Source organism: Lagenorhynchus albirostris, chromosome 2 (assembly GCF_949774975.1).
Source record: "Lagenorhynchus albirostris chromosome 2, mLagAlb1.1, whole genome shotgun sequence".
NCBI classification, from domain to species: Eukaryota; Metazoa; Chordata; class Mammalia; order Artiodactyla; family Delphinidae; genus Lagenorhynchus; species Lagenorhynchus albirostris.
The window spans coordinates 146,050,054-146,077,878 of NC_083096.1; the positions used below are offsets into that span (position 1 = coordinate 146,050,054).

The window sequence follows — 27,825 nt, forward strand, 5'->3', positions numbered from 1 at the left end:
AGAGAAATACAGATATCGTATGTTAATGTGTATATGTGGAACCTAGGAAAATGGTACAGATGAACCAGTTTCCAGGGCAGAAATTGAGACACAGATGTAGAGAACAAACGTATGGACACCAAGGGGGGAAAGCGGCAGGGCGTGGGGATGGTGGTGTTATGAACTGGGCGATTGGGATTGACGTGTATACACTGATGTGTATAAAATGGATGACTAATAAGAACCTGCTGTATAAAAAAATAAATAAAATAAAATTCAAAAATTCCAAGAAAGAAACAAAAAGAGGTAGACATAGAAAATGGATTTGAGGACATGGGATGGGAGGGCCAAGCTGGGGTGAAGTGAGAATAGCATCGACATATATATACTACAGAATGTAAAATAGTTGGTTGGTGGGAAGCAGCTGCATAGCACAGGGAGATTGGCTCAGTGCTTTGCGATGACCTAGAGGGGTGGGATAGGGAGGATGGGAGGGAGGCTTAAGAGGGAGGAGATATGGGGACATGTGTATGCATACGGCTGATTCGCTTTGTTGTGCAACAGAAACTAACACAATATTGTGAAGCAATTATACTCCAATAAAGATCTATTAAAAAAAAAGAATTAGTGATTTGGCTAAGAGAAAAAGAGTACAAAGTACAGTACCTGACACATGGTAGGCATTTGCTCAATGGTAGCTGCAGGAAAGTTAGTGATGGAAAAAGGCAGAGCCACGAGTCAAACCAGGGTGTGACTGCAAAGCCCATGCTTGGTCTTTACAGAATGCTGATAGAGTAGGTGGCCTGGAACAGGGGGCCCTCTAGGGGGGGCACAGCTGGGAAAACAGAGGCTTGAGCAACTACAAATAATGCCTTCCTCTTCATTTATTGGTGATCACACCTTCTCTTTATTGTTTACTCCACCAGTCTTTCAATGAATGGTGGACAAGAACATTCAACAACTTAAAGTAACTACAAAAAACTATAGTTGAAAAACCCCTGACCTCTTGGATCGTGATGTGTTTGCCAGCTCTGCAGTTTCTGACTCTGCTCATTTCTTAATTTATTCAAGTATATTTACTGGGCACTGTCTTAGTCTGTTTGGGCCACTATAACAAAAATGTCATCGACTGCGTGGCTTTTAAACAATAGAAATTTATTTCTCACAGTTCTGGAAGCTGTCAGTCCATGATCAAGGCACCAGCATATTCAGTGTCTGGTGAGAGCCTGCTTCCTGGTTCATAGACTTCTTCCTGTAACCTCACATGTGAAAAGGGCAAGAGATCTCTCTGGGGTCTCTTTTATGAGGACATTAATCTCATCCACGAGGGCTCTGCCCTCAGTACCCAATCACTTCCGAAAGCCTTCACCTCCAAATACCATCACACTGGGGATTAGTTTTCAACAACATAAGAACTTTGGGGAGATACAAACATTCAGTCTACAGCAGGCATTTACTCTGTGCCATTCACTATGCTTAAATGCTGGGGCTACAGTGATGGGTGAGACAATTTTCACCTTTAAGGAGTTCACAGTTGAATGAGAAAACAAGTGGACAATTATAGGATGGTAGCCAAAGTGCTATGATAGCACAGAAGAATGGCATCTAAGCTATTCTGGGGGGGGGGGTGGTCAGATAGGGCTTAATGATGGAGATAACCTTTAAACTGAGATTTGAAAAAGGAATGGGAAGTAGCTAACCAAGGAAAGACTGTGACAGCAAGGATGTGGGAGGCAAAGGAAACGGCCTGTAAAAAGACATGAGGACTATACTTTCAGGGGTCATGACTGGAGAAATTTCATACAGAAAACAGACTGATGGTTGACAGAGAGGAAGGGGGTGGGGGAGTGAAATGGGTGAAGGGAGTCAAGAAGTACAAATTTCTGATTATAAAATAAATAAGTCATGGGGATCTAATGTACAGCATGGTGACTAGAGTCATTAATTTTGTGTTGCATGTTTGAAAGTTGCTAAGAGAGTAGATCTTAAAAGTTCTCATCACAAGAAAAAGATATTACTTTGTATGGTGACAGATGGCAACCAGACTTAACTGTGGTGATCATTTCACAGTATATACAAATATTGAATCATTGTTGTACACCTCAAACTAATATAATGGGGCTTCCCTGGCGGCGCAGTGGTTGAGAGTCCGCCTGCCGATGCAAGGGACGCGCGTTCGTGCCCCGGTCCGGGGAGATCCCACATGCTGCGGAGCGACTGGGCCCGTGAGCCATGGCCGCTGAGCCTGCGCGTCTGGAGCCTGTGCTCTGCAATGGGAGAGGCCACAACAGTGAGAGGCCCGCGTACCGCAAAAAAAAAAAAAAAAAAAACTAATATAATGTTATATGTCAGTTATACCTCAATGAAAAAAGAAAGAAAGCAAAAGACAGGGAGGCAAGAGGTAAAGCATGGTGTCCTGCAGACTAAAGGTGATCAGCATGGAGCCTGGACTATGAAGGGCGTGGCAGCAAGCACGGAGGCTACAGAGGCTGGCAGGGCAGCATGGTAGTGTTAGGTAGTTTAGACATTATTATTTTATCAATGGAGAATTTTAAAGAGAATAGCACATTTGCATTTTTGAAACTTCACTCTGATTGCAGGGTAGAGAATGGGTTGAGGGAAGTGCAACTAGAAGCATGGAGACCAACTCATAACTGGGATCGCGGATAAATTCCTTTATGTTTCTGGCCCTCAGTTTCTTCAGCTACAAAAGGGAATTATGAAACAAACCTCCTAATATTGTGGGACTTAAGTGAGCCAATATAAACAAACCGCCTGGCCCAGGTAAGTGCTTCTCTGTGCCCACTTCCCATTCTGCCCCAGGGCTTAACTCAGAGCTATGTATACAATATGTGCTACGCCATGTGCATCTGTGGCTGACTGAGTGACTGCTCTTCTCTGAACACAGCAAAATGAGGGTAATGGTACTTTTAGTTAGGGAGTAGATGGCTACTGAACACGTGAATCCTAACCTAAAACAAATTTTTCCCTCAAGTTCTTGCTGTAAATACAGATAAAGCTTCGCTAGCTCACCTGCCACTCACCTCCTACTGTGCGGCCCGGTTCCTAACAGGCCACTGCCCGGTACCCCTGCTCTAGGGCAGTCGTGGGGAAAACACCACCTCTTGTACTATGGCCTAGTCAGTGCCCTTGATCTCCTGCAGAGCTCCTCCTGTTCAGTGAGAAGTGACATGGTCCTTCCTTAGAACGGGATTAAAGGAGGAGGGGAACTCAGAGCATCCTTAAATCCTTGTGAGCCTATACTAACACTATCTAGATGTGCATTTCCTAGTTTTAGTGGGCTCTGTCTTTAACTGGAAACTTTAAAAATGGCCTTGTTATTTAGGGGAAGCATTTCCTTTGGTGTCAAATCGGGTCCCCGAGTGGGTATTTCCAGTGCCACCAAAGATGGTGAACCGAGAACAAGAGAGGTGGCTCTCCCCTGAGAGTTTAAAATGCAAATAGAACTAAAACCTTAATGCCAGATATATAATGTGAAAAGTCAACTCTCACTATAGGAAACACAATGAATGAACAAGCTAATGAAAAAGAATTCAAACCTACTGAATCATCTTTTAAAAAAAAGACAACGCTTAGATACCATATGATAACTATTACATTAAAAAATATATTTTAAAGGTTATAATCCCCCATGCTGGCAAGGCTACAGTAAAATCTTTATCTCAGGAACTTCTTATGGGAGTGTAAATTGGAATGATCCTACTGGAAAGTAATGTGGCAGTATGAATCAAGAGTACTAAAAAGGTACATGCTTTCTGACCCAGTAATTCCACTCTTGGGTATTCATCCCAGAGAGGTAATCTAATCCAAATGAAGGAAAAAATTGTAGGCAGGAAGATGTTTACTGTAATGTCATTTATAATAACAAAATAATAAACCCTGTTCTATGTTTAAGTAAACCATGCCCTTTCACTAAATGAAACATTATGAAGTCATTAAAATAGTTTTACAATGACTGTGTAATACTATTGGAAAACTTCTTATGATATAATGTAACCTAAAAATAACAGAATACAGAAAGTAGCAAAATCGTATTTATGCCATGACTACCTCTTTGTTCTTCATGTATAATTATTACGCATGCATTACAAGTACAGATATTTAAACAAGAACTAGAAAACAGCATGAAAAAAATGAAAATGGCTGTTGTGATCTTGAACTTTTGTGTGTATTTTTCTCCTTTTTGGATATCATCAATATTCTTATTTAATAATACTATATACTATGGAGAGAGTGTTTTTAAACATGGGTTTCATAGTCAGAAGCTTGGTTTAAATCTTAGTGCCATCACTTAATGGCTATGTGACTTCAAGCAATTTACTTAACCTCTTTGAATGTCAGCTTCCTCATCTCTAAAATGGAGGTTAAATACCTATGTTTATGAGAGTGTTATGAGGATAAAACAAGTAAACATAAATAAAGCATCTGTTACATAGTAGATGTACAATTAAGTTTTTAACATCTTAACTCTTTTCTAGAAAGGATTTATCAGTTTACAAAGATATATACACACACATAAACACACACACATATATATATATAAAGTTGGAATAAATTTTAAAATAGGTTAGGAAATTTAGTCAAGGGAAAATAAGGGCAGTTCTATAAATGTTAACTCCCCTCACTTTTCCAATTCCTATCTACTAAAAGTGTAACGAGAATATTCTGGCTGCATTGTTCAGAAATCAGACATGAATGATGCTTGTTTTTCAAAAGCAAAAGGAAAGAAAAGGAAAGGAAAAGAAAAAAAGGCAGAAAGAGATATCTCTCCCACCCTACTCTACTCCTGAACACACACACACACATACACACACACATACACATCCCTCTCTCAGACTTCAAGGTGTTCCAAGAAAATCACATTTTGGTCTTTTTTTGTAGTGAACACATTTGCCTTCCCCACGTAACAAAAGGTATCATTTTACTTTTAATTATGGATTGTTATTATGTATTGCTTTTATTTGGCAAAGATGTTTGTTTCAGGAAAATTAATTTAGCCAGTTCCATTTTGCAAGCAATAATACCTTCTGTCCCAGGCTTACAAAGAACAATTAGATCTGGATTCTTTCCCCACAATCAAGCTGGCGATTTCTTATGGAAAGTCGTGGTCCGTCAGCGTGGAATGGAGCTTCCATGAGAGCTAGTCAAGTGCGGAAAATAGACTGTTATGGCCAGGCACTTCTACTTCCTGTGGTATATATAACTCTGACATTGTGCAGAGGCATTACTCTGGATGGGCAGGAACACATTAATGTTGCCTCACTTTCAGTGCCACAGTTTTATCCTGAATATCATGATATTTTTCTCAAGAACTCCATTTTCATGCAATTCAGCAAACATGACTGAAGGCCTTCTCTGTGCCAAGTACAGTTGTATGAGCTGGAGATACCAATCTGAATCACACAGCATCCTTGTCCGCAAGAGCTCTCACGGCAGGGTGACTCACAGATGATCGCAACCCACAGTGATAATGTCTGTGGCCAAGGGTAGCACGAAGTGCTGAGGGGCCTGGAGGAAGCACCTAACCCAGCCTAGGAGAGCAGAGGCTTCCAGAAGGTGATGATGTAATAGAGAAGTCATATATAGAGACAGAGAGGAGGAAAGGCTTTCCAAGCAGTCTCGGAATTAAAAATAGAAGTCTTAGCAGTCTAAGTGCCATTTACCCCCAGATTATATGACAAGCGCAAGGCTAACTGCTTTACAAGTAGGTGGGTTGCTAAAAACCCATTTAAAAGTATTTAACTGACTTGCCCATGATCACTTAGTATGTGGTAGAGACATGATCAGAGAAGGTAAATTATTGGCTCATACAGCAAGAAAGTGGCAAAGCTGGGGCCAAAATACAAGTGTTTCTGGTTCATTATTTCAGTCAGTCCTTACCACGGTTCTGTGCAGGCCTGTGTGAACAACTTTGCACATTTGCTGAATCTGAAGGAGAATGGGAGCAAAAAAACCTTTATTGAACACTTACTTGAGTGTGATATGATCCTTTGTGAAGACAGAGCCTCCGAGCTCTTCCACCTAAGTAGGGAAGAGTGACCTTGATACTCAAAAAATCCATAACTTTAATGTTTTATGGAATCTTTTCTCTTTAAAAGAGACGTGGATTTTATATTATATTCCATAATACAGTAATGTTTGTTATAATATAAAAACTCTGAGTGGAATTATATTCTGGTTTAAAAACTCTTCTTATCCCTACATTAGAAATGTGGAAATGGGGGCTTCCCTGATGGCGCAGTGGTTAAGAACCCACCTGCCAATGCAGGGGACAGGGGTTCAATCCCTGCTCCAGGAAGATCCCACATGCCGCAGAGCAGCTAAGCCCATGAGCCACAACTACTGAGTCTGCACTCTAGAGGCTGCAGACCACAACTGCTGAGCCCATGTGCTGCAACTACTGAAGCCGGCGTGCCTAGAGCCCATGCTCCACATCAAGAGAAGCCACCACCGCAATGAGAAGCCCGTGCGTGGCAACAAAGAGTAGCCCCCGCTCGCTGCAACTAGGGAAAACCTGCATGCAGCAACGAAGACCCAACGCAGCCAAAAGTAAATAAATTTTAAAAAAGAAAAAGAAATGTGGAAATGAGAGAGAGTTTAAGTAATTCATCCAAGGGCTATATACTTGTGAGTATACAGGCTAGGATTTGTGCTCATGTCTGTCCTTTGCTCTTATCCATGGCACAGACCTGGGGCCTCTTATTCTGGTCCTGGTGGTCATTTCACCTATCTCTGTGCTCCATAAGCCTTATTCAAAAGCAGAATGGGACTCAGGTCTGCTGGTATGTCACTGCATGACCTGGCCAAATCCTATCAACCACTAGGCCTCAAGATACCCTTTCTAAGGACCCTAAGAAGATATTTCCCTCAGACCTCAAGTTAGGAACAGTGGAAATTCTGTAATTCAACTGTTTTATTTGGGGTTTTTGTTTTTTCCTTAGGACACTGGGTATATTGTAACCGAGTTTTCCACTGTGCCTAAGTTGTTGAAAAGCTGAGAGCCAAATTTGTACCCTACTTCTAACAAATGAGAAGAGTATCTCAGAATATGAATTCTGAGTTATGACCTTGTACCTAGCATCTAATTTCTCCTTATTTTTCTTTTTCTCCATGTCTTTAATTACATGTGCTTTAATTTTATTGCATTCTTTTAAGCATCTTCAAATTTTTTTGGAATTAGTGTTATATATTGAATAACCAAGTATGTAAAGAAACAAACAGAAAATAGTGTTTCAAGGAGATAACCTGATAGTCTTAAGAACCAGATGTCAAACATGAACAGACTCATTAGCTCCTAGAGACAGAGGACAGCAGGACCTATGGCCAACCCAGATTCCTGTGCTATTCTTTTTAAAGTTGGCTTCACTTTCTCAGTGAGAAGTAAATTGGTTCCTGTCCTTTAGGGGCCATTTCAATTACCACCTCTTGAAGGAAGTTCTCTTGATAACGCCTCAGTTAAAACCAGTTGAATCAAATAGAAATAATGGTATTAAAACTCAAAACAAATTCTTAACTAAGTTCCTTCCCTGCCTCCATACCCTTACCCCACTCTTTTGCTTTCCTCAACAGTTTTTTGTTCTCTGAGCATCTGTGCTCTTTTAGGCATGGATGGGATATAAACATCCCTTTTTTTCCGCTCTGTTGAAGGAGGCACATAAGCAAATAGTGCAGAACACTGTGGCAGGTGACTGAGCAGCTCCCTTCCCCTCTGTGGGCTCGGTTTGCTTTTCGTTGAAATAAAGCAGTTGGGCCAAATGACCTGCAAACCCCTTGCTCTGACATCCAGGAGGCTGTGTCGTGGGATAGCCTCACTCATGCTGGGTCGTGGTGATCTTGAGGATGAAGGGTAATCGCAACTTTGAAGTATAAACTGAAGACCTAAAAGGCATATCTTTTTTTTTTTTTTTTTTGCGGTACACGGGCCTCTCACTGCTGTGGCCTCTCCCATTGCGGAGCACAGGCTCCGGACACACAGGCCCAGCGGCCATGGCTCACGGGCACAGCCGCTCTGCGGCATGTGGGATCTTCCCGGACCGGGGCACGAACCCGTATCCCCTGCATCGGCAGGCGGACTCTCAACCACTGTGCCACCAGGGAAGCCCTAAAAGGCATATCTTTTAAACTCTAAAATTTGATTTCACAAAAGAAAAGTTGTGACTTAAAACATATAAAAAAGGAGAATTTATAACCATATAACTTTGTCTGATGGTAAGCCAAAATATCACATCTGTAACAAACTTCCTGTGGTCCTATCTGGGATGAGGTACAGAAGAATACCCAATATAGAAAATATTCATCTGTCACCTTGGAGGAGAAGGTGGGGGGGAGGAGATGGAGAGAGGGGAGGTACAGGTGGGAAGAAAAAAGAGACTCATATGTAAATACCTAACTGTAATGTGAGACACGATTAAATCAATGCTCAGAGGCTTTGGGGCCCATGGGTGTACTGGGTAGGCATCTGTCAGCCATGCATGCATCCTCTCCAGCCTTGAGCTTCACCGTCACTTTAGATGCCACGTCTGTTCTTGCAGGTTCCCACATGGCCTCATATTGCTGGAGCAGAGGGTGGGGAAGAAGCAATCTGTCCTGGCATGGAAGCTTCTGACTCATGACTGGAACAACCTTCCTCTCACTGTTTCCTCCAGAGCTGGGCAGGGTGAAGTCTTCCAGCACAAGCCCCCGTCTGAGTCTCTGGGGTTTTAGGATGGGACGTGTGTCATTTCTCTCCAGCAGGAGTAAGGGTTTCAGCTGTTTATCCAGCCCTCTTCAAAAACCTGATCTAGCCTTCCACATTTAATTTTTTAATACATATTTAGACAGAGTCCACTCTGCCAGGAAAACTAAACTGTCCTTTCTGCCATGGAGCTTAGCATATAATGAGAATGACATTAATCAAATATAAATACAGATAAATATAGAATTTCAAATTGTGAACGCTATGAAGGAAAAATACAAAACATCACGCTTAAGTCATAGCCCCCCCCCTCCCCTGTGAAACCTGGGGATCACCAAGAACGTTTCTCATAACTCAATACTCTCACAGCTACCTGGGCACAGGCATCAGAGGCCAACAGTATGGGTTTGAATCTAGGTTCTTCCATTAGCAGCTGTGACCTTGAGCACGTAACCTAACCTCTTGAACTTCAGCTTCTTCATTTGTAAAAGCGGGTAACAATGCTGGCCTCAGAAGGTTGTGAGGGTTGGCACAGAGTAAGTGCTCAGCAAATGCAGCTGCTACAGCCTCTGCTGCCATTGATCCTGCTTCCAAAATGTCTGTGCAGTTTCATATGCTCCTCTCCATTGCCACTGGCCCTGCTTTTGTGCAGACTGCCAGAGGTGAACCCAAATGCTCCGTTCAGCTGCCCTGGGGATGAAAGCCACTTGGGTGCCTGGCTTTTCCAATAACAGGAAGCTAACAGGAGCAGAAACTACTCGGTGAAGTACATTGATGCAATCTCGCTTGTGCAGCCCTAGCTTTTGTCTGCTGCCCCACTCTGCTTCCCACTGAATTTAACCCCTAGTCATGATACTCTAGTTCAGCCTTGAGCGATGTTCACTCTCTCCCCGAGTAAAAGGCTAATGCATTTTTTTATTATCCTGATGGGAGTAGGTGCCCAAGAGGGCAGCTAAGCCTCAGCCATTGGTCAGGTTCCCCTGGAAAGTGGTGGAGTTGGTGGATGCGTAGGGGAGGCGTCCAGGCATCAGCCATTGGCCCGGGTGGGGCTTGAGGAATACGTTGAACCCTGGTCATGTACCTTTCCCCATGTTTTTCTTTGGAGCACTTACCGTAACTGAAATTAATGCATACTGTGTGATTATTTGCTTACTATGTCTTCTCCACTCCACTACTAGCTAACTCTTTGAAAACAGGGGCTGTGTCTTTCTCGTTCTCCTCAGCAATATGCCTGGAACAGAGTAGATGCTTCATGGTTATTTGTTGGATTAATGAGTGAACAAGTGAAGAGGCAGAGAGTGAAGTTCCAGGGCTATCTGCAGAAGCCGTGCCGCACATCACTTGTTCGGCATATGAGGAGAAGTAGAAAGAGGGCCATGTCAAAGGCAGAAGGCAGGGTCAGGGACAGGTAAGGTGATGGCATACAGAATGGTCAGGTAAACAGAAGACCGGCGTCCCGCTTCAGTGGGGGGTGGGCATGAACTCAGTGCTTGAGACAGCGTTTTTCAGACTTTCATAATCCCTGCTCCCTTTCCTCACAGAGGCGACTGGCTTTCCCCACACCTTCCTCCTGCCACATCTTCTACATGTGACACTGACCAAGGTGATTAGACCCACCTTTATTATCTGAAGTTTGGTTCCGAAAATAATAGGTAACTTTTTGTTTGTTCTCCAAACATGAGGTTATGTGAAAATATAAAAACTGCTTTTTCAAATAACACATAGAATTTGTGGATATTTCTCATCCCTTGTTGACAATGGGGATCATTAAATTATTCTAAGAAAGGATCAGATTTAATTTTAGAGTGATCAGTCCTGCAGCCAGTAAGCAGGCTAGACTGGAGTAAGAACGATCAGAAGTAGTGAGTTTAGGGAGAGGTCAGCACCACATAAGATGTTTTCTAGGGAGCAGGCTCTGCTTGGGGTAGGGCAGGGAGGGAGCCTGAGATCCCTAGATGCCTAGAAAATGACTATGGCTGGGTGAGGGGTGGGGGGTGGGAACTGAACAGGAAGGGGGTTGCAGGGAAAAGAGGGTCTGAGCCGTGAAGCCAAATGTGTGCCTATGCCCCTGTGACCTCCCTTTCTAGAGGGTGTGGATCCCCAGGTCCTCCCCATTATGGCTGGCTTCTGGAGTGACAGGAAAATGCACAGGGATTACTGGTCCTCTTATTTAAATTATCTCCAGTCTGTGACATGAAAGACTGATTTTTCCCCTAATAGCTATCCTGCACGAAACAGAAAAAAGCAAAACAGAACACATAATCAGTGACTGTTCTTTTCTACCACATAGAACCTCACACATCAAACCAGTCCCTGAGCTCCTGGAACACCACGTCCCTTTCTCATTCCGAGAAGTAATTGCAATGCAGTTCGTGATGAAAATGAAAAGTCCGTTTTTAACTGTAGCTTCATAATTACTCATCCAGATGAAGATGGCCAAATTCTCAGTGGTCTAATCCCTAGGTCACCAAGACAGAATCAGAGAGGGTTTTGAGAAAAATTATGGTGTGTGTCTTTTGAGAGAGAAGGGGATAAAACTAAAGACCTTTTCTGATGATCGATTCAGCAGGAACTTCTCTAGTTGTCATCTTGGTAACCAGTGATCGGCAAATCTTTGTTATCATCTGTTGGTCAGGCACTGGGCTAGTCCCTGAGAGGAGTGAAGTAATAATGGCACAGCCCTTGCCCTCAGGGAGATCACACAGCCAGTGGAGAGGATGGAGGAGTAAATAGGCCAGGGAGATGCAGTGTGATGCTGCTCTGATAGGGAAGGTAAGAGGGCTAAGGGCAAGATCCAGTCCAGCCTTGGCAAGTCAAGAAAGCCTTTACAGAAGAGGTGGCATGAGAGTGGAGAGCTGAATAACAAGTAGGAATTAGCCAAGTAAATCTGGTTGGGTTGTTGTTCTAAGAGGGAACAACACGTGCAAAGACCTTGAGGTGAGAGCACAGCAAAATTTGGGGAACTGGAAGTGGCTCATCATGGTTGGAGCTCAGAGTCGGAAGGAACAGGAGAAAAGAGGCAGGAGCTGGGTCACAGAAGTCCTCCAACAGCAGCTAAATGGTTAAACTTTATTCTGTAGGAGCCCTGGTGAGTTTTAAGATGTGATTCTAGAAAGTTCACTCCAGCTGCAGCAGCAATTTGCAAGACACGAAGCAGGGAGACCAGTTAAGGTGCTGTTGTAAAAGGCTAGGTACCAGATGGTGAGAAGCCCAAAGTCTCAGCCTGAGGTGGGGCACAGCTGGAGAGGCACTGAGAAATCCTAGCTTCCGACCAGTGTGCTTCCCATTCTACCTATTGACACCTCCCACCCACCCCCCCAACCCCCTCACCTGTGAATGATTCTTCTTCTTTCTCTCAGCTTCTCTTTCCTGTTAGGCTCCTGGAGGTTGGTCTACACTCTTTTTATGAATGGGATACCTAATTGCCAACTAGCTTAAGTAACATGCCTAGGATAACAACAGCTCAAAGATGGTAGAGTCAGGATTCATATGTTTGTCTGTCTGATTTTGATTTTGGAGCTCTTTCCACAAAATACTTTGTGTAACTGCAGGGAGAAGGACTTCAGACATGAAGAAAAGAGTATCTTGCAGGTTGGATATTGCCTGGAAGAGTCTCCCCAGATTCAGAGGACTTTGTTTACATCTCTAGGCTGCAGTAGCTGGGCTTTTCAAACTGCCTCCTGTGACAGAATAACCAAGTAGTTCTCTCTTGATGTCTTACTAACACCAGCTTCCCTGAAAAAGGACTAGAAACAAAATCATAGCAACAAGAGTTGTCACATAACAATGAATGTATGTGACTTACATTCTTATACTTTAAAGACTCAGCCTGAAACCAAAAAAAAAAAAAAAATAACATAATGCTGGACAAGATTAAAGCATGCTTCATTTGTTATATATAAATATGACCTTGTTAAATAAACACAAGCAAGAAAGATGACAAAAAAACAAAACAAAACAATGCTAACTGTGCTTCTCTTTCAGTGGTGGGATTTCATTTATTTTTTCTGTATTTTCTGGAAATATGGAAAATGACAAAAATAAGCATGTGTTACTTTCATTACAAAAATTTTAAAGATAGATTCTTTAATGTTGGACAACAATAGTTTTCATTGAGAATAATTGAAATCACAAAAGATCCAAAATTCCTAGATGAGGTTTCTAACCGACCCACCTTTCAGTACTTTTACCCTTGGGGCTGTCAACTGTGACCAGAGGTGAAGTGGCATTGTATTAACAAAATAGCTTCCACTGATGAACAGAGGAATATGGATGACTCTTGGAACAAGGATGCTGATAGACAGTTCCTTAAGCATCCACTACAGATGCTCCTGCCATCCTTGGTTGGCATCACATTCAGAGATTACTCCTATTGACCTTGGAACCTCCAGCCCCCATGATCTTTATGGAGTCATGACTCTGCATCAACCACACATTGGTTAAACACAGAAATGGGTTTCCTCTGAATGGTTATGAGGCACCACTCTTACCAGGGAAAGCTGGATGCAGAGTCATACACAGCCAGGAGTCCACACATTACCTCCTAACTGACCCAACCCTGGCATACCCACACTCCGCCAGGAATCCATGGAATGCCATACAGGCACACTTGGACACATTGCCCTCTGTGTAGGTTTAGAATTCCTTTATCTGAGGAGAAATGTTCCCCACACTCCTCAACACACACGCGCGCGCGCGCGCGCACACACACACACACACACACACACACACACACACGGTACCACTACCACATGTGTGAAGGGCCTGCCTTCCTGAGACTGTAGCTTGTGGTTAGCTAATGGTTCAGCTGCTCAGCCCTCAGCCAGCAGGCCCTGTCAGCCTACCAAACCTGCTGCCTAGCTAGCTACCTTCATTTCCTCCAACTAACATTGCATATTCTACCATCCAGGCAGTTAGGTAATATATCATCTCCATGTAAAAGGCCCTTATGTCTCTCAGTTGGTAACTAATTTAAATAATCTGGTAATTCTTTATGTCCACCATGCTCCCTTCTTATGTAACTAGTTTTCTATTATTGGTCCAATTCCACAAATCATGTGCCCTATTGTAATAAATGCCAGTTTCCGCTGGTGATCCTAAATGATTATACCAGGCACACCGTTTAGGAATGAAAATTTTCTCTTTCGTTTATTCCTTTTATTTCTTAAGGACTTTGAGTGAATTATTTGGATATTTTAGTATCTTAGGTTCAAACTGTTGTGATTCTTTTTTTTTTTTAAACATCTTTATTGGAGTATAATTGCTTTACAATGTTGTGTTAGTTTCTGCTGTATAATAAAGTGCATCAACTATACGTATACATATATTCCCATATCCCCTCCCTCTTGCATCTCCCTCCCACCCTCACTACTGCACAGTGATTCTTGAATGTCCACTTTTGTTTTTATTTGCATATAGGACACGCAGATTTTGTAATCCTATCTTAAGAGCTACAGGTTAAAACACTAGTCTACACTTATCTGCTTGGGCCACTAGGTGGTGTACACATATGTCTGTGAACTGTAGGTTAAAGGGATTTGTCACCAAGTTAGATTTAATTCATCACCACAGGAGTGGTACAGACAGTAGGAGCTGTAGGAGTCCAGGAGAGAGCTCTGGTACCAATAATTCTATGAAAAGGGGCAAGGCAGGTTTTATAAAGCAAGGGTCACATGGTCTATAATAATAACAAAACATCAATACAAAGTGCCTGGTGATCCTATGGGTGGGAGTAAAGGAAGGAAGGTCTCCAGAGGAGGTGGATAGATAATATTGCTGCTGAGATGGCAGGAGCAAAATCATAAAGGCAGGAACCCCCAAAGCCGTGGCAGGGGGGAGGTCCTGTAGAGGAAGGGGCATGCTTACTTTCCATGCTGATGAATTCCTACCTAACAGGGTTGTTGCAGAGGGAATAATGAAATAGTTGAATCATTTGAACTAGATGGCATCAAGCATTCCTTTCAGCCTTTGTGCTGGGCAATGGCAATAGAGAGAGGAAATGGCATAGTCTTATCCTCAAGTAAAGACCACATGAGAGAAACAGAAGGAAACAGATAATTAAGACAGAGCATGATACAAAAGTTAGGTTTTACAAGATGCATTGGAAGAACAAAGTGTGAAATATTCTGTTCTGAGGAAAGGAGAGAAGGGGGTTAGGTCTGGGAGCTGAGGTGCAGAGCAGACCTCATGGACGTCTTGAGATGTGAGGAGGGAGCTCCGTGAAGATCTCAGGAGATTAGTTAGAACAGCGTGAGCAAAGGCATGGGGATTTGAAAAGATAATGTGCATTCCAGGAATGGTTCAGCTGAGTTTAGCGATGTTTACTGAGGGCTGTTGTGTGCCATGGACTGAATAATAGATGTTCCAGGCCCTTAAGATGCCCCTCAGCTAGTGAGGAAGACACGCAAGCACTGAAAATTGCTGTGTGAGAGGTTAGCTTAAAATTTGTTCTCTTTTAAATTCTCAGCTCTGTCATTTAGCCCCCAGGGTCCTGGCTACAGGCGTGCTCAGAGAACTCTACACTGGAAGGGGAGCCCACAAGCACAGTGTCTGGCTGTATTTGACTCAGAGTCACTGACAGTATTTCAGTCTCACTCACTCATTTTAGTGGTATGAAGTTCAAGGCCGGAGACATAACAGTAGGTTATCCAAAACCACAGAGAGGAGCTGGGACACAAGGCCAGGTCTGTCCGTGTTCCTGTCAGGTTTTCTTCCCTTTTTTCTCTACTGGACCCTGAACACAGAATCACCATTTAGAGATAGATCTTAATGAGGAAATAGACACTTTTCAGATAAATGGACCTCCTTCACCAACGGCGATTGCCACAAAACCAAGCTTATGGAAAAATAGGACAGATTGTCTTCCTTCCTCATGTATGAGGGAAGGGCCTAGCCTCACAGGCTGGCCTTGGCAAAGGCAGCGTGAGCCAGTTGTCCCACTAGCCTGGTTCTGTGATTGGGAGAGCAGGCAGTCTGGCTCCAGCAGGCCTTCTAGCTTGCATATGTGGGTGTGTGTTTCATTTCAGCACGAGGATGTGTGCTCACAGTGGAGGTCAGTGACATCTTGGAGTTGCACTGTTGCTTGAAAATGTCAACTGGAATGAATTATGAGCTGGCAGTAAAACAGGGATGCGTGATTAAGACGGCTATGAAAGGCTACAGACCTGCTTTTAGGGCCCTGAAAAATCATTAGAGAGAGGGATAGAGAGATAGAGAGATAGAGATAGATAGAGATAGAGAGATCTTAAAGAGGTTTTGACTGGGACAGATCAAATTTAAATGGAAAAGGAGGGGACCACAAGGGCCAGGAGATTTGAGACCAGGTCTTATAAGGAAAAGGTGAAGGAACTGGGAATATTTAACCAGGAGGGAAGATGACACAGATCTTCTTCAGACCTCCAAGCTTGTCATGGGCTGAAGCAGCTAGAAACAGGGATGATTTCATAAGGAAGCAGCTTTTAACCCTGCTCAAAGTAGAGCTATTTAGGGACACGGGTTCGATGGCTTGTCAGGGAGCTAAAATCCCACATGCCGTGTGGCATGGCCAAAAAAAACAGAAAAAAAATTTTTAACTGACAAAAAGTGAGTTCCCTGTCAGGCAAAAGGATAAAACAGAATCAGTTCATACAACTGGTGGGGACATTGCTGAGGGGATTCCTATACTGGTGGCAGGTCAGACTCAATGACCTTTGAGCTCTGGTACCAATAATTCTATGAAAAGGGGCAAGGCAGGTTTTATAAAGCAAGGGTCACATGGTCTATAATAATAACAAAACATCAATACAAAAATAGCTCTTTTTATTAAGCACCTATTAAGTACCGGGCGTCATGCTAAGTGATTTATTGTGCATGATCGTATATTGGACTTTCAAGCCAAGATTAGAACTGACTGAATTCTAATCCTGACTCTCTCATTCAATGAAGAGGTGGTCTTAGGCAGATAATTTCTCCTGTCTGAACCCCATGTCCCTCTGTTGTACATTACCAACCCTGTAGGATTGCCAAGAGTGTAAGAAGAAATGACACATCAAAGTGCCTGGTACTGTGCCTGGCCTATATTCAGTACTCAAAAAATGTCACTGCCTTCTCCTTTCTGCTTAAGCAGAATTTCAGGAAGCCATTCTAGGGGAGAGGCAAGATAAAGAGGGAAATGTAGGTGAGGTGAAATATGGCAAAGGACCCGCTGGATGAAGTACCAGATAATCAGAAGCTCCTGCAATGCGTATCCTTGAAGCAGTGGTTCTCAAAGTGAAGTTTGTTAGGACCCCTTTTGAAGAAAAAAAAACTACATATTAATGGAAATTGCTATTAATAGAAAATCAAGTGTAGGAAAGAGACAGAGGTTGACTGAGGCTTAAGGAATCCTGACTTGTCTTTAAGAGAGTTGCTTACCACTGCCCCATCCTCAGCCTACAATACCCTCTTCTCCACCCTCAGGTTCCCATGACATCCATTTCAGGACTAGACTTCTCCATAAGTATGGTGTGATGGGGGCGAGCCAACTGAGATACTGACCACCTCAGCCCTTGGGGCCAAGGCTAGTTGCCTCCAAACTTCATCTATATGGGCTAGTGTACCTGACAAATATTATTTTCTTTGAATGTTGTATGGTACAGACAGATGAGGATTCAGTTAGAAAAGTAATGGTTTGTTCATCAGTAATTGAAATGGTCATAGCATTGTTGAGCAGATTTAATACATAAACCAGCCCCCAGGAGTATCTTGGTTAGAAAGGAGTATCAGGAGGGTGACAGTGACTTAAGGACCCAAGGCAAAGAGGGTTGCCAGGATATCAGACACTTAACCAGGACAGCCAGTGTGACCAAAGAGAAATCTGAGGCTGCCTGGTACAGAGGAGTGAGCCATGGCTGGGAGTCTGGAAAGGGACTTTCTTTGTGGCTATAGGTAAGCCACATTCCTCTCAGGACTTCATTTTCCCGAAGTATAAGATAGGTCTGACTGGAAGGTCTCTAAGGCCCTTTCGGCTCTGACCAGAAAGGCTATCCATTCCCCCTTGTCTCTAGGGTGCAAGGCCTCCCTGCAGAACTGTGAGACCACGTCCTCCGCAATACAGCCTGCTCTGCGTGTCTGAACATCCCCTTTGCACGTTCACCCTGACCTGCTAAGCAACGAGTTTGGCTCTGGCTTGAATCAGCGCTCTCACAATGTGTTTTCTTTTGCAGCAACAGCGGCACCTAGACCTCCTGACGATAACCAGCCCTGGTGAGTAGGTGTGGCCATTCTGCTTGGGCTTTTCCCTTATTTCCCAGAGTGATGCCTGGTTGTCTATCAAATGCAATTCCTGCCCTCCTCCTTTGGCTTCCTGAATGAACAGCAGAGTTCTTGTGTCATGAATGATCCTTCTCCCCCATCCTCTACCCCACAGGCGGTTTCTTTTCTCTTCCCCAGCTCTGTGCCGCCTTGTCTTGACTCTGCAGATGGCAGGGTTGGTACTATGATGTTGCTGCCTATTCCAGGGCCAGGTTCTCCCCAGATCACTCAGTGGGTCCAGGTGTCAAGGAAGTGCCCTGGTCTCCTGAGAAATAAGCTTTAAAATCATGGGGAATGGGGAAACTGCCTGGTAGATGGCATGGAATGAAAGGAGGACAGTTAATGAGGAAAGGCCAGTCTGGGGAAGTGACCAGGTTTGATCTCCTGTGACCCTTGTCACTCACCTTTAGGAAGGACAAGTCCCACAACAAAGCTATGGCCCTGGGATTTAAAGCTCCTTTCCTTCCCCTCGGTCTGGCATATAGCCCAGAGAAAAGTTGAGCAGTTTAGTTTTACCAGAAGGTATTTTATTTCAGTTTGGGAACTTGAGGCAAAACTGGCCAACAAGAGATGCTGTTCTCTCTTGGAATCCAAGGAGATGATGGTGCCGGCAGTGAGCATTCAGGAGTGGGTGTGGTGGTCCATCTTCATTCATTGGTGATGTTCTAAATATTTAATGGCCCCGGTGGCCCTCTACTGTGCTGGGCATTAACACTTTGTTTACCGGACTGTGGGGAGATGGCATCCTGAGGAAGGGACTGGTGTGGGGGGGTGGACACATGGCAGGGTTGGGGAGCTCTAGGAGTGGCTAATTACCAATAAATATGGAGGTATTTCAGTATTTTAGTAACCAATATAGCTGTGCCATGTCATCCTGCCTACCACCCAGCCTGTTGCTGTGTCCAGGGCCAATTGGCTCACAAGGAGATTGAGAAATTGTCCTCTGCAGGCACTATCTTAGCCCAAAGGCTGGTTATCTGTCTATGTAACTGAGATATAAGACAATGACTGCAAATGGAATTTGGATCCACCCAGTTCAGGTGGCCTTACTACCTCTCCACCTGATAGATCTCTTTGAACTTGGGACTTCAGAAGAACTAAGATGAACTGGTTTGAAAATGTTCAGTCTAACCCATAGAATGAACTGTGTTTAACAAGTATATAATTAACATATATAGAAATTCCAAATCATGGGCTAATAATATTAGAATGGCTCAGTTGTGTGACCTACCAATCCCTTCCCACTAAGGTGTTGGTAAGTGATTATCTTTGGCCCGTCCGGTTAGTTGCTTTCCTTCATGATTGTTTTCTGTTCTGCTCCACAAATGCTGACCCAGATTGCCTGCTTTCACATCCCAGTCCCATCTGGTCACACCCTGATATGATGCCGACATGTGAATTGGAGAGGTTCCTTGATCTGTCTTCAGTTGCTTTAGAAGGAGACTTTTAGACTCTGTTAACTGCATTTCTTTTGCACCAGCTCTTTCCGTTCCTAATTGCTACTGCACAAATTCAAGCAGAATAGTTGTGACTCTCAATGCACTCTTTTTGGGAAAACTGTTAAGCACTGCCAGAGTTTGGAATGGTTTATAATTTTCCCTACTCTTAGATGAGAAAAGACTATTTTCTGGGTCAAAGCTTCTCAAAAGTCATGCTGCGTCACACGAGTATACAGTGCTGCAAGTAGGCTACATTTGTGTGATATTGTAAGATATACACTTGTGATATATTGATCCACTCATCTCTCAGGGGTACAGGTAGGTCCCAGGATAACTGAGCTGCCAAGGTGGTAGCCTCTACTCCAGTGTACCAAGTGTTATCCATGTGTGTCATGACTTGGAAAGGTTAGGAAAGACCATTAGGCTGTGTATTACCTGAACAACTCTAGTCCATGTCAGAATCACTTCCCTCTACTGTTACTAACTGTCTCTCACTTTCAAAGTCATCTCCATTCCCCACCTCACCAGAAGCTGCTACAGCTAGCAAGGGGCATGCTACCTCTCTGGGGATGCCAGTGGGAGGTACCAGCTTGTTTGCACTAGTCACCAGACCATCCTCAACACAGAACTGCAGTCTGATTCTGCCACTCCTCATCAGCTAGGAGCCTTCAGAAATGCTGGCTGGGAATTTGGAAGCTTTAAAAACCTGTGTTATCTTCTTTAAACTCTTATTTTGTTCATCGTGAATAATTTTGAATTCACAGAAAAGAGTAGAGATAAAATGAGGAGTCATTTATTGCCCCCCTCACCACCAAACAGCTTGGCTTTATCATATCAACATAGTGCCATATATGCTACAGAGGCCCCTATTAAAAATATTATAGATCTAGTTGAGACTTTTCTGTACTCCTAGCTGATTGCATCTCTCTCCCTTCACTCTATAGGTAATCACTGTAATAAATTCAATGATTTTCTATATCTATATATCCAAAAATGTGACTGGTATAACTGGTATTGTTTTACAAATTCCTATAAATGATGTCACACTATAAATGTCATACTGAACTTTTCCCTTACTTATTATACTGTAGAGATTAATTCCTGTGAATACATGTAGCTCTGGTTCAATCATTTTAGCTGCTATGATTACATAGCAATTATGATTACATCACAATTTCTTTTTCCATTTTATTGATCATAATTTAGGTTATTTCCAGTTTTTTTGCAATTTTAAATAATACTACTTGGAGCATTTTGTGCATAAGTATGAGAATTTATCTAGAGCATATAACTAGGAGAGGAATTACTGATTGCATGCATCTTCAAATTTACTGTATAATGGCCAGTTGTTTTCTAAAATAGTTGAACAAATTTATACTTCAAAGTATAAGAACAGCAAAGTATAATAGTTTCCATTTCTCTGAATCCTCCACACTTGGAATCATCAGACATAAATTTTTACCAGTCATCATGATAAATGTAAAATGTTATCCCATTGTTTTTATAATATGTGTTTCCCTGATTACTGGTGGGGTTTAATATCTTTTCGTATGTTTATTGGCCACTTTGCTTTCTTCTGTGAACTGACTTTTCATATCATTTTTCAATTTTCTCTTGGGTTGTTTCTTTTTATTGACTTTTAATTCTTTGTTATTCTGCATGTTGATACTTTGTCACTTAACATGCATTGCAAATATCTTACCCCGGATGGTGGCTTGTGTTTTTTGATTTATGATGTATTTTGATTTATGGAAGGGTTTTTTTTATTTTAATGTAGTTGAATGTATGAATATTGCTTTATGAACTTTGCTTTTATGACTTATTTAAGAAATCCTTCCCTACCTGAATATCATATTCTCCTGTATTCTAAAAATTGTCAAGTTTTACATCACACTTGGGTATTTATCTCATTTAGGACTGATCATTGTGTATGATATGAGCTGGGGATTTAATTTGTTGTTTACATATGGATAACCCATTATCTCAGTGTCATTCAACAACTAGGTCATTCTTTCTTCCACTTATTAGCAACGACACATGATGATGATGATGATGATGATGAAGAGCCAATTGACTTTTCCTACACAGCTTATAAATTTTTATGTTCTCCTGTTTATTGCATCTCAAGATTTTCCTGTTACCTTATTAAAGTAGACCCCTTAATAACTGTTTTAGTGAGAGTCCATGAGAAACGATCTTAATCTATATATGTTCTTATTTTGACTTATCTTTGGGATGATAGTTTGGCAAGGTATAAATTCTAGCTTGAGGAGGACTTCCCTTCATTCTTTGAACTTTTTTTTTTTCATTTTTTTCTGACATCCACAGTTGCTAATAAGAAGTCTGCCATTATTTGTTTATAGTAATTTATCTTTTCTTGGGTAGGTTTCAAGACTTTCCTTTTGATCTTCATGCTCTGCTTTTTCACTTTAATGTGTCTGCATGTGAGTTTATTTCTGTTTACCCTGCTTGGTACTCTGAGTAGTCTTTCTACCTGAGAGTCTATGTCTGTCTTTATTTTTTTTGTTTTTTTGTTTTTTTGTTCTTTTGTGTGTGTGTGGTACACGGGCCTCTCACTGTTGTGGCCTCTCCCATTGCGGAACACAGGCTCTGGACGCACAGGCTCAGCGGCCATGGCTCACGGGCCCAGCCACTCCACGGCACGTGGGATCTTCCTGGACCGGGGCACGAACCCGTGTCCTCTGTATCAGCAGGCGGACTCTCAACCACTGCGCCACCAGGGAAGCCCCTATGTCTTTCTTTAATTCTGAGAAATTATTGGCAAATTATCCCTTCAAAGATTGCCTTTTCTTCATTCCTTTGATTCTCTTCTTCAATAATTTCTATTAGATGAATGTTGGAGTCTCTCAAGTGGCCCTCCATGATTTTTTACTAATTTTTCATAATTTTTAGCATTTTATTTTACTGCACTGATTCTGAGTTCCCCACAAGTAACTTGAATTCATAAATTCACTTTTTGACCATATCTAGTCTGGATTATTTTCCTGTCTTTTTCAATATTTCAGTGATTATTTTTAATTTCCAAGATTTCTAATTTTGTTCATATCCACCTGCTCTTGTTTTATTTCTGCCTGTTCTGTTTCATAATTTCTTATTCTGTTTTAACATTTTCATTTGTTTCTTCGAACATCTTCAATATGCTTATTTTAAAATCTTTGTTCTATAAAATAAGTTTCATCTGGAGTGAATTCAAGTTATAACTGTTGATTTTATTTAGTATCATTTTTAGCATTTAATTTCTTCATGTGTTTTGAAATTTTACTTTGTAATATCACTTTGAGAAGGAAGTTTTCTGTTACTCTCTCTCCCCAGCCCTGACCACCACCACCACCCCTCCCCCCCACACCTGCAAACTCCCACTATGCTCACATATCCCTATATGGTGGATTTTGCAGTTGACTCTACCCGTATTTTCAGTATAGGACCTGGTAAATATTGGGGATATGGAGAACTGGTGACAAAAGGTCAGCAGGATAGTATAACTTTGCTTCTGTTTCTTTCGTCTATATTCCTTGCCTCTCTAGGCCTACAGCACACAGGAGCTGTCTGTGTGCTGTAGGCCTAGAGAGGCAAGGAATATAGACAGAGGAAACAGAAGCAAAGTTTCTGCAGCAGCCTTTTTTTTTTCCTAGGCTTCTTTCATAACAGGGGAGCCCCACCCTAGATCCTTGTTCTAAGCAGAAGACCTTGTCTCTGATCCTCATCTCCTATAGAGCATTTTAGGAGGCTCATAGGAGTCCAACTTTCAGCTGCTACTGCCTGCTGCTATATCCAGATCTCAACAAACAGGTAGCCTCAGGAGCATGTATCCTTTTGCATTTCTGTACTTTTCAGCTTCATGGAGATATGACTCTTGCAGTGGAGCCCAACTACATATTTTCATTTCTTTTTTTCATATATTATTCAATATTACTATTTGATGGGAATGAATGGGCCTATTGAAGCATGAACTTATTTAATCATGTGGCCCAGAAGTCCAACTACAGTTTTTTTCTTACTTTTTGGAAAGTTTATTCTCCTATAACCTCTTCAGCAGAAGGGAGGCAGTATGAGGAAATATTTTTCTCCTATCCAAGTGAGACTTTTATCACCATATTGATGAAAGAGACTGTTATTTTTTGGGACTTCCCTGGTGGTCCAGTGGGTAAGACTCCACGCTTACAATGCAGGGGGCCCAGGTTTGATCCCTGGTTGGGGAACTAGATCCCGCATGCATCCCTCAACTAAGAATCTGCATGCCGTGGCTAAGAATCCACATGCCACAACTAAGAAGTCTGCATGTCACAACTAAAGATCCCGCATACCACAATGAAGGTCCCTCATGCTGTGACTAAGACCCAGCACAGCCAAAATAAATAATAAATAAATAAATATTTTTTAAAAAGAGAGACAGTTATTTTTTGCATGTGTATATACAAATATATATGTAATTTAAAAAATAAAATTATAATGATCCTATATAAAATATATAGGAATATAATGTGAACATTTTTTTAATATTGTTAAACATTCTCAGGGGGACTTTTATATAGCTGAAAAGCATTCTATATTAAATGTATCTATTATTGTATATTAAATTGTCCCTGATGATTTAATTATAAATAATACCACAGTGAACATTCTTGTGTAAAGATTTTTGTGTGCATCTTTAATTATTTCTTTAGGAAAAATTCCTAGAATGAGAATTACTAAGAAAAGTTATACATAGTTCACTAATCATGACAGACTAAGTCACACCAAAGTAATAATGACATCAAAATTAGAGAGACTTAAAAAATAAAGGTTTGTTTGTTACATTTGGTACATGTCTCTCATGGACTGGAGTCGGTTCTGCTCTACTTCGTCTTTACTCTGGCACCCAGGCTGACCAAGCATCCTTTATTTGGAACATTGCTCTATGTCTTAGTTTGGGTTCCCTAAGAAGCAGAACTTGAGACAAAGATTTTAATGCAAGTAGTTTATTTGGGAGGTGATCCCAGAGACCTTGGCGGGAGGTAGGGAAGTGATACAAGAAAATGAAGAAAGCTAAGAAAGGTTTGTTATCAAGCAAGCTACCACTGACGGCAAGTGGAATTTAATCCTACAGGGAAACCCTGGAAGTCAGTGTGGAAAATAAGCCTCAGAGTTATCCCTTAGGGGCAAAGGAGTGGGAGTGAGGGTGGGGGTGTTAATGCCCTGACACTTCCAATCTGCTCAATGTACGGACATAGCAGATTCCAGTGGCCCAAGAAAGCCCTCAGGAGAGGTTTGCAGATGTCGGCACTTGGAAAGTATTCAATATGTGCAGAAATAATAAGTGCCGGGAGAATATGTGAGGTTGCAGAAAAGTGCTGACAGCACCTGCCATATGGGTAGTCATGGCAGACGGGAAAGGAAGAGATAGTGAACCATGTACCTTCTCTTAAAAATTTTTAGAAGGGGTCAATTTTGCCCAGATTTCCTATATCAAAGCAGTCATATGACCACTTCTAATTCAACAAGGTAGAGATGCAGAATCTTCCTACAGGGAAGGGCACTGCATTGAGAAGAGCTAGAATATTTGGCCATGATGATTATATCTTTTCACACTTCTAGAAAGATTTTGTGTTCCCACCATCAAGTTAAAAGTGCTGGTCATAGCTTTAAAAAAAATAACACCTTTATTGAGATATAATTCATATGCAATAAAATTCATCCTTTAAAGGACACCATTTAGTGGTTTTCAGTACATTCACAGAATTGTACAATCATAACCACTAATTCCAGAACATTATTATTGCTCCAAAAAGGAACTCTGTACCCATTCTCAGTCACCCCCCATTTTTGCCTTCCCCTAGGCCCTGGCAACCACTAATTTACTTTCTATCTCTATGAATTTGCCTATTCTAGACATCTCATATAAATGGAATTGTACAGTATGTGGCCTTTTGTGACCGGATTTTTTCACTTAGCATGTTTTCAAGGTCCATCCATATTATAGCATGTATCAGTACTTCATTCCTTTTTATTGCCAAATAATATTCCATTGTATGGATATATCACAACTTGCTTACCCATTCATCTAGTGATGAACATTTCAGTTGTTTACATTTTTGGCTACTGTAAATAATGCTGCCATAGATATTTGTGAGCAAGTAAAAACTATGTTTTTCATTCTCTTGGACATATACCTAGGAATGGAATGGCTGGATCATTTGGTAAATGTTAAGGTAAACATTTTGAGAAACTGCCCCTGTTTTCTAAAGTAGCTGTGCCATTTTGCATTCTCATCAGCAATGTAAGATGTTTCTAATTTCTCTGCATCCTCTCTTGTTATCTATCTTTTGATTATAGTCATGCTAGTGGGTGTAAAGTGGTATCTCACAGTAGTTTTGGTTTGCATTTTCCTAAAGACTTTTGATGTTGAACATATTTTCACGTGCTTATTGGCATATCTTCTTTGGAGAAAGAAGATATTGGCATATCTTCTTTAGTCAAGTTATTTTCCCTTACTCATTTAAATTAGGTTATATTTTGTCTTTTTATTGTTGAGTTGTAAGAGTTTTTAAATGTATACTCTGAGTACAGATACATGATTTGCAAATATGTTTTCCTGTTCTGTGGGTTGTCTTTTCACTTGCTTGATGTTCTTTAAAGCCAAATTTTTTTTTTTATTTTGATGAAAATTCAATTTATCTATTTTGTTGCTTTTGTTGCTTATACTTTTGGTATCATATCCAAGAAAACATTGCCTAATGTCACAAAGATGTACTCCTATGAGTTAATTTTTATATGATATAAGACTCCAATTTGTCTCTTTTGCATGTGATTGTCCAGTTTTGCTAGCACCATTTGTTGAAAAAAAACCCTGTTCTTTCCCCTGTTGATTTATCTTGGCACCCTTGTCAAATGGTCATTAACTTTTTGATGGTATAGACTAAAAGGACAGCATTTAGGAAGTATCTAAATGTTGGCACTCAGTGCCAGAACTGTGTTAGGCGCTCTACATGTATTTTTCGTATAATTCTCCCCACTGTCCCATAAGGCAGGCATCATCTTTCCTGACTTGCAAATGAGAAAGGAAGGTGCTGCTCCATTAGAATTGCCCACATAAATACATTTAATAAGTGAGTGATGGAGTCAGGATTCAAATACAGATCTGTCTGATCATAAGTCCTTTACCTTTTCTACTGCTACATATAAATATTACTTCATGTGTGATATTGGCCCACAGAGTCTTCTTTCTCAGACAGAATTAAAGCTGACCTACTTTGCTGGTGATAAGGAAAGTGTGAAATGTTGGGGACATCATAGTCATGGGGCTTTTCCACTAACTAGGCTGCATTCTGAAGAGACAATTGATTTCCTTAAAATATCACAGAAACTTCCAGAAAAAAATCACAGATTTGTTCCTGATTGCAAATATCCACACAAAAAAATGTATCCCCTCTTAACCTTGTTAAAACAATACCTATGTTAAATGGTGACTGAACCTGCTGACCATTACATGGCAACTTTGGGCTTTGTCTCCAGTTAAAGTCCCCCGTGATGTACCTGTAGCCCCTCTGAAGACTAAAGGAACAAGAGAGGCCAAACCAGCCATTATTCCTGCTTCATGGACATTTTTAGAGCCAGCAAAGCCTATGGAGCCAGTCCAGAGGGGCCAGGACCAGATGTGAAGCCACGCCAGGGTACTCCCGACCTCACGGCCAGAAAGTTAGCAGCACAGTGAATACACACAGAGAGGATAGTTCAAAACATGCATGCACTTCATTAAAACAACTTTAAAGAGATCTTTAAAGGAGATAAACAAATTACTCCTAGTCCCACAGCCTTAGCACAATAAAAAACCTAATTTTATTTATACATTTTTCCCTTTCAGTTCTTGTCTATATGCAGAAACATATTTACATAATTGCAACCACAGTAAGTTTTTATGTACATCTTTTTTCACTTAACATTATTTCATAAACAATCTTCATGTTGCGATGTAGTTTGCATATTTACCATCTTTTTATAATAACTTTCTCTATTAAAAAATTGCACATGCCCATAGTACAAATTTTGAAAAACACAGATACGTTAAAAAGATGAAATATCAGTTATCTCCCAGAGGCAATCACTGTTTAATATTTTAATACATTTACTTCTTTGCCTTTTTTTCTATGCATGTATAATTTTGTTTTACATAGTTGAGATCATATAGAACATAAAATTTTATCCTGATTTTTCACTTAATATTACAACAGAAATATTTTCCCATGCCAATGATATTGGATATTTAACTTGATTTTAGGTTTTCCATCTTATGAATAATTTATCAACCTTTGTGTATATAGCTGTGTCTACATTTTAGCTTATTGTCTTAAGGTAAATTACTAGGGATGGAATTACTAGATCCATGAGCATTTTATGAGCATTTTAAAGGCACACTTATTCTTAAAAGCTCTACTCTCTTCCATC

The 27,825-nt window shown here is 41.3% G+C and overlaps 1 protein-coding gene across 1 annotated transcript in view; it reads left to right on the plus strand.

Annotated features, from left to right (window-relative positions):
- Window positions 1-27,825, plus strand: part of AGBL4 (AGBL carboxypeptidase 4) — a 1,285,194-nt gene that overhangs the window by 923,956 nt on the left and 333,413 nt on the right. Inside the window, exon 6 of the mRNA XM_060141936.1 lies at window positions 17,857-17,896. Within this exon, the coding sequence (XP_059997919.1) occupies window positions 17,857-17,896 (40 nt within the window). The remainder of the gene's footprint in view (window positions 1-17,856; window positions 17,897-27,825) is intronic.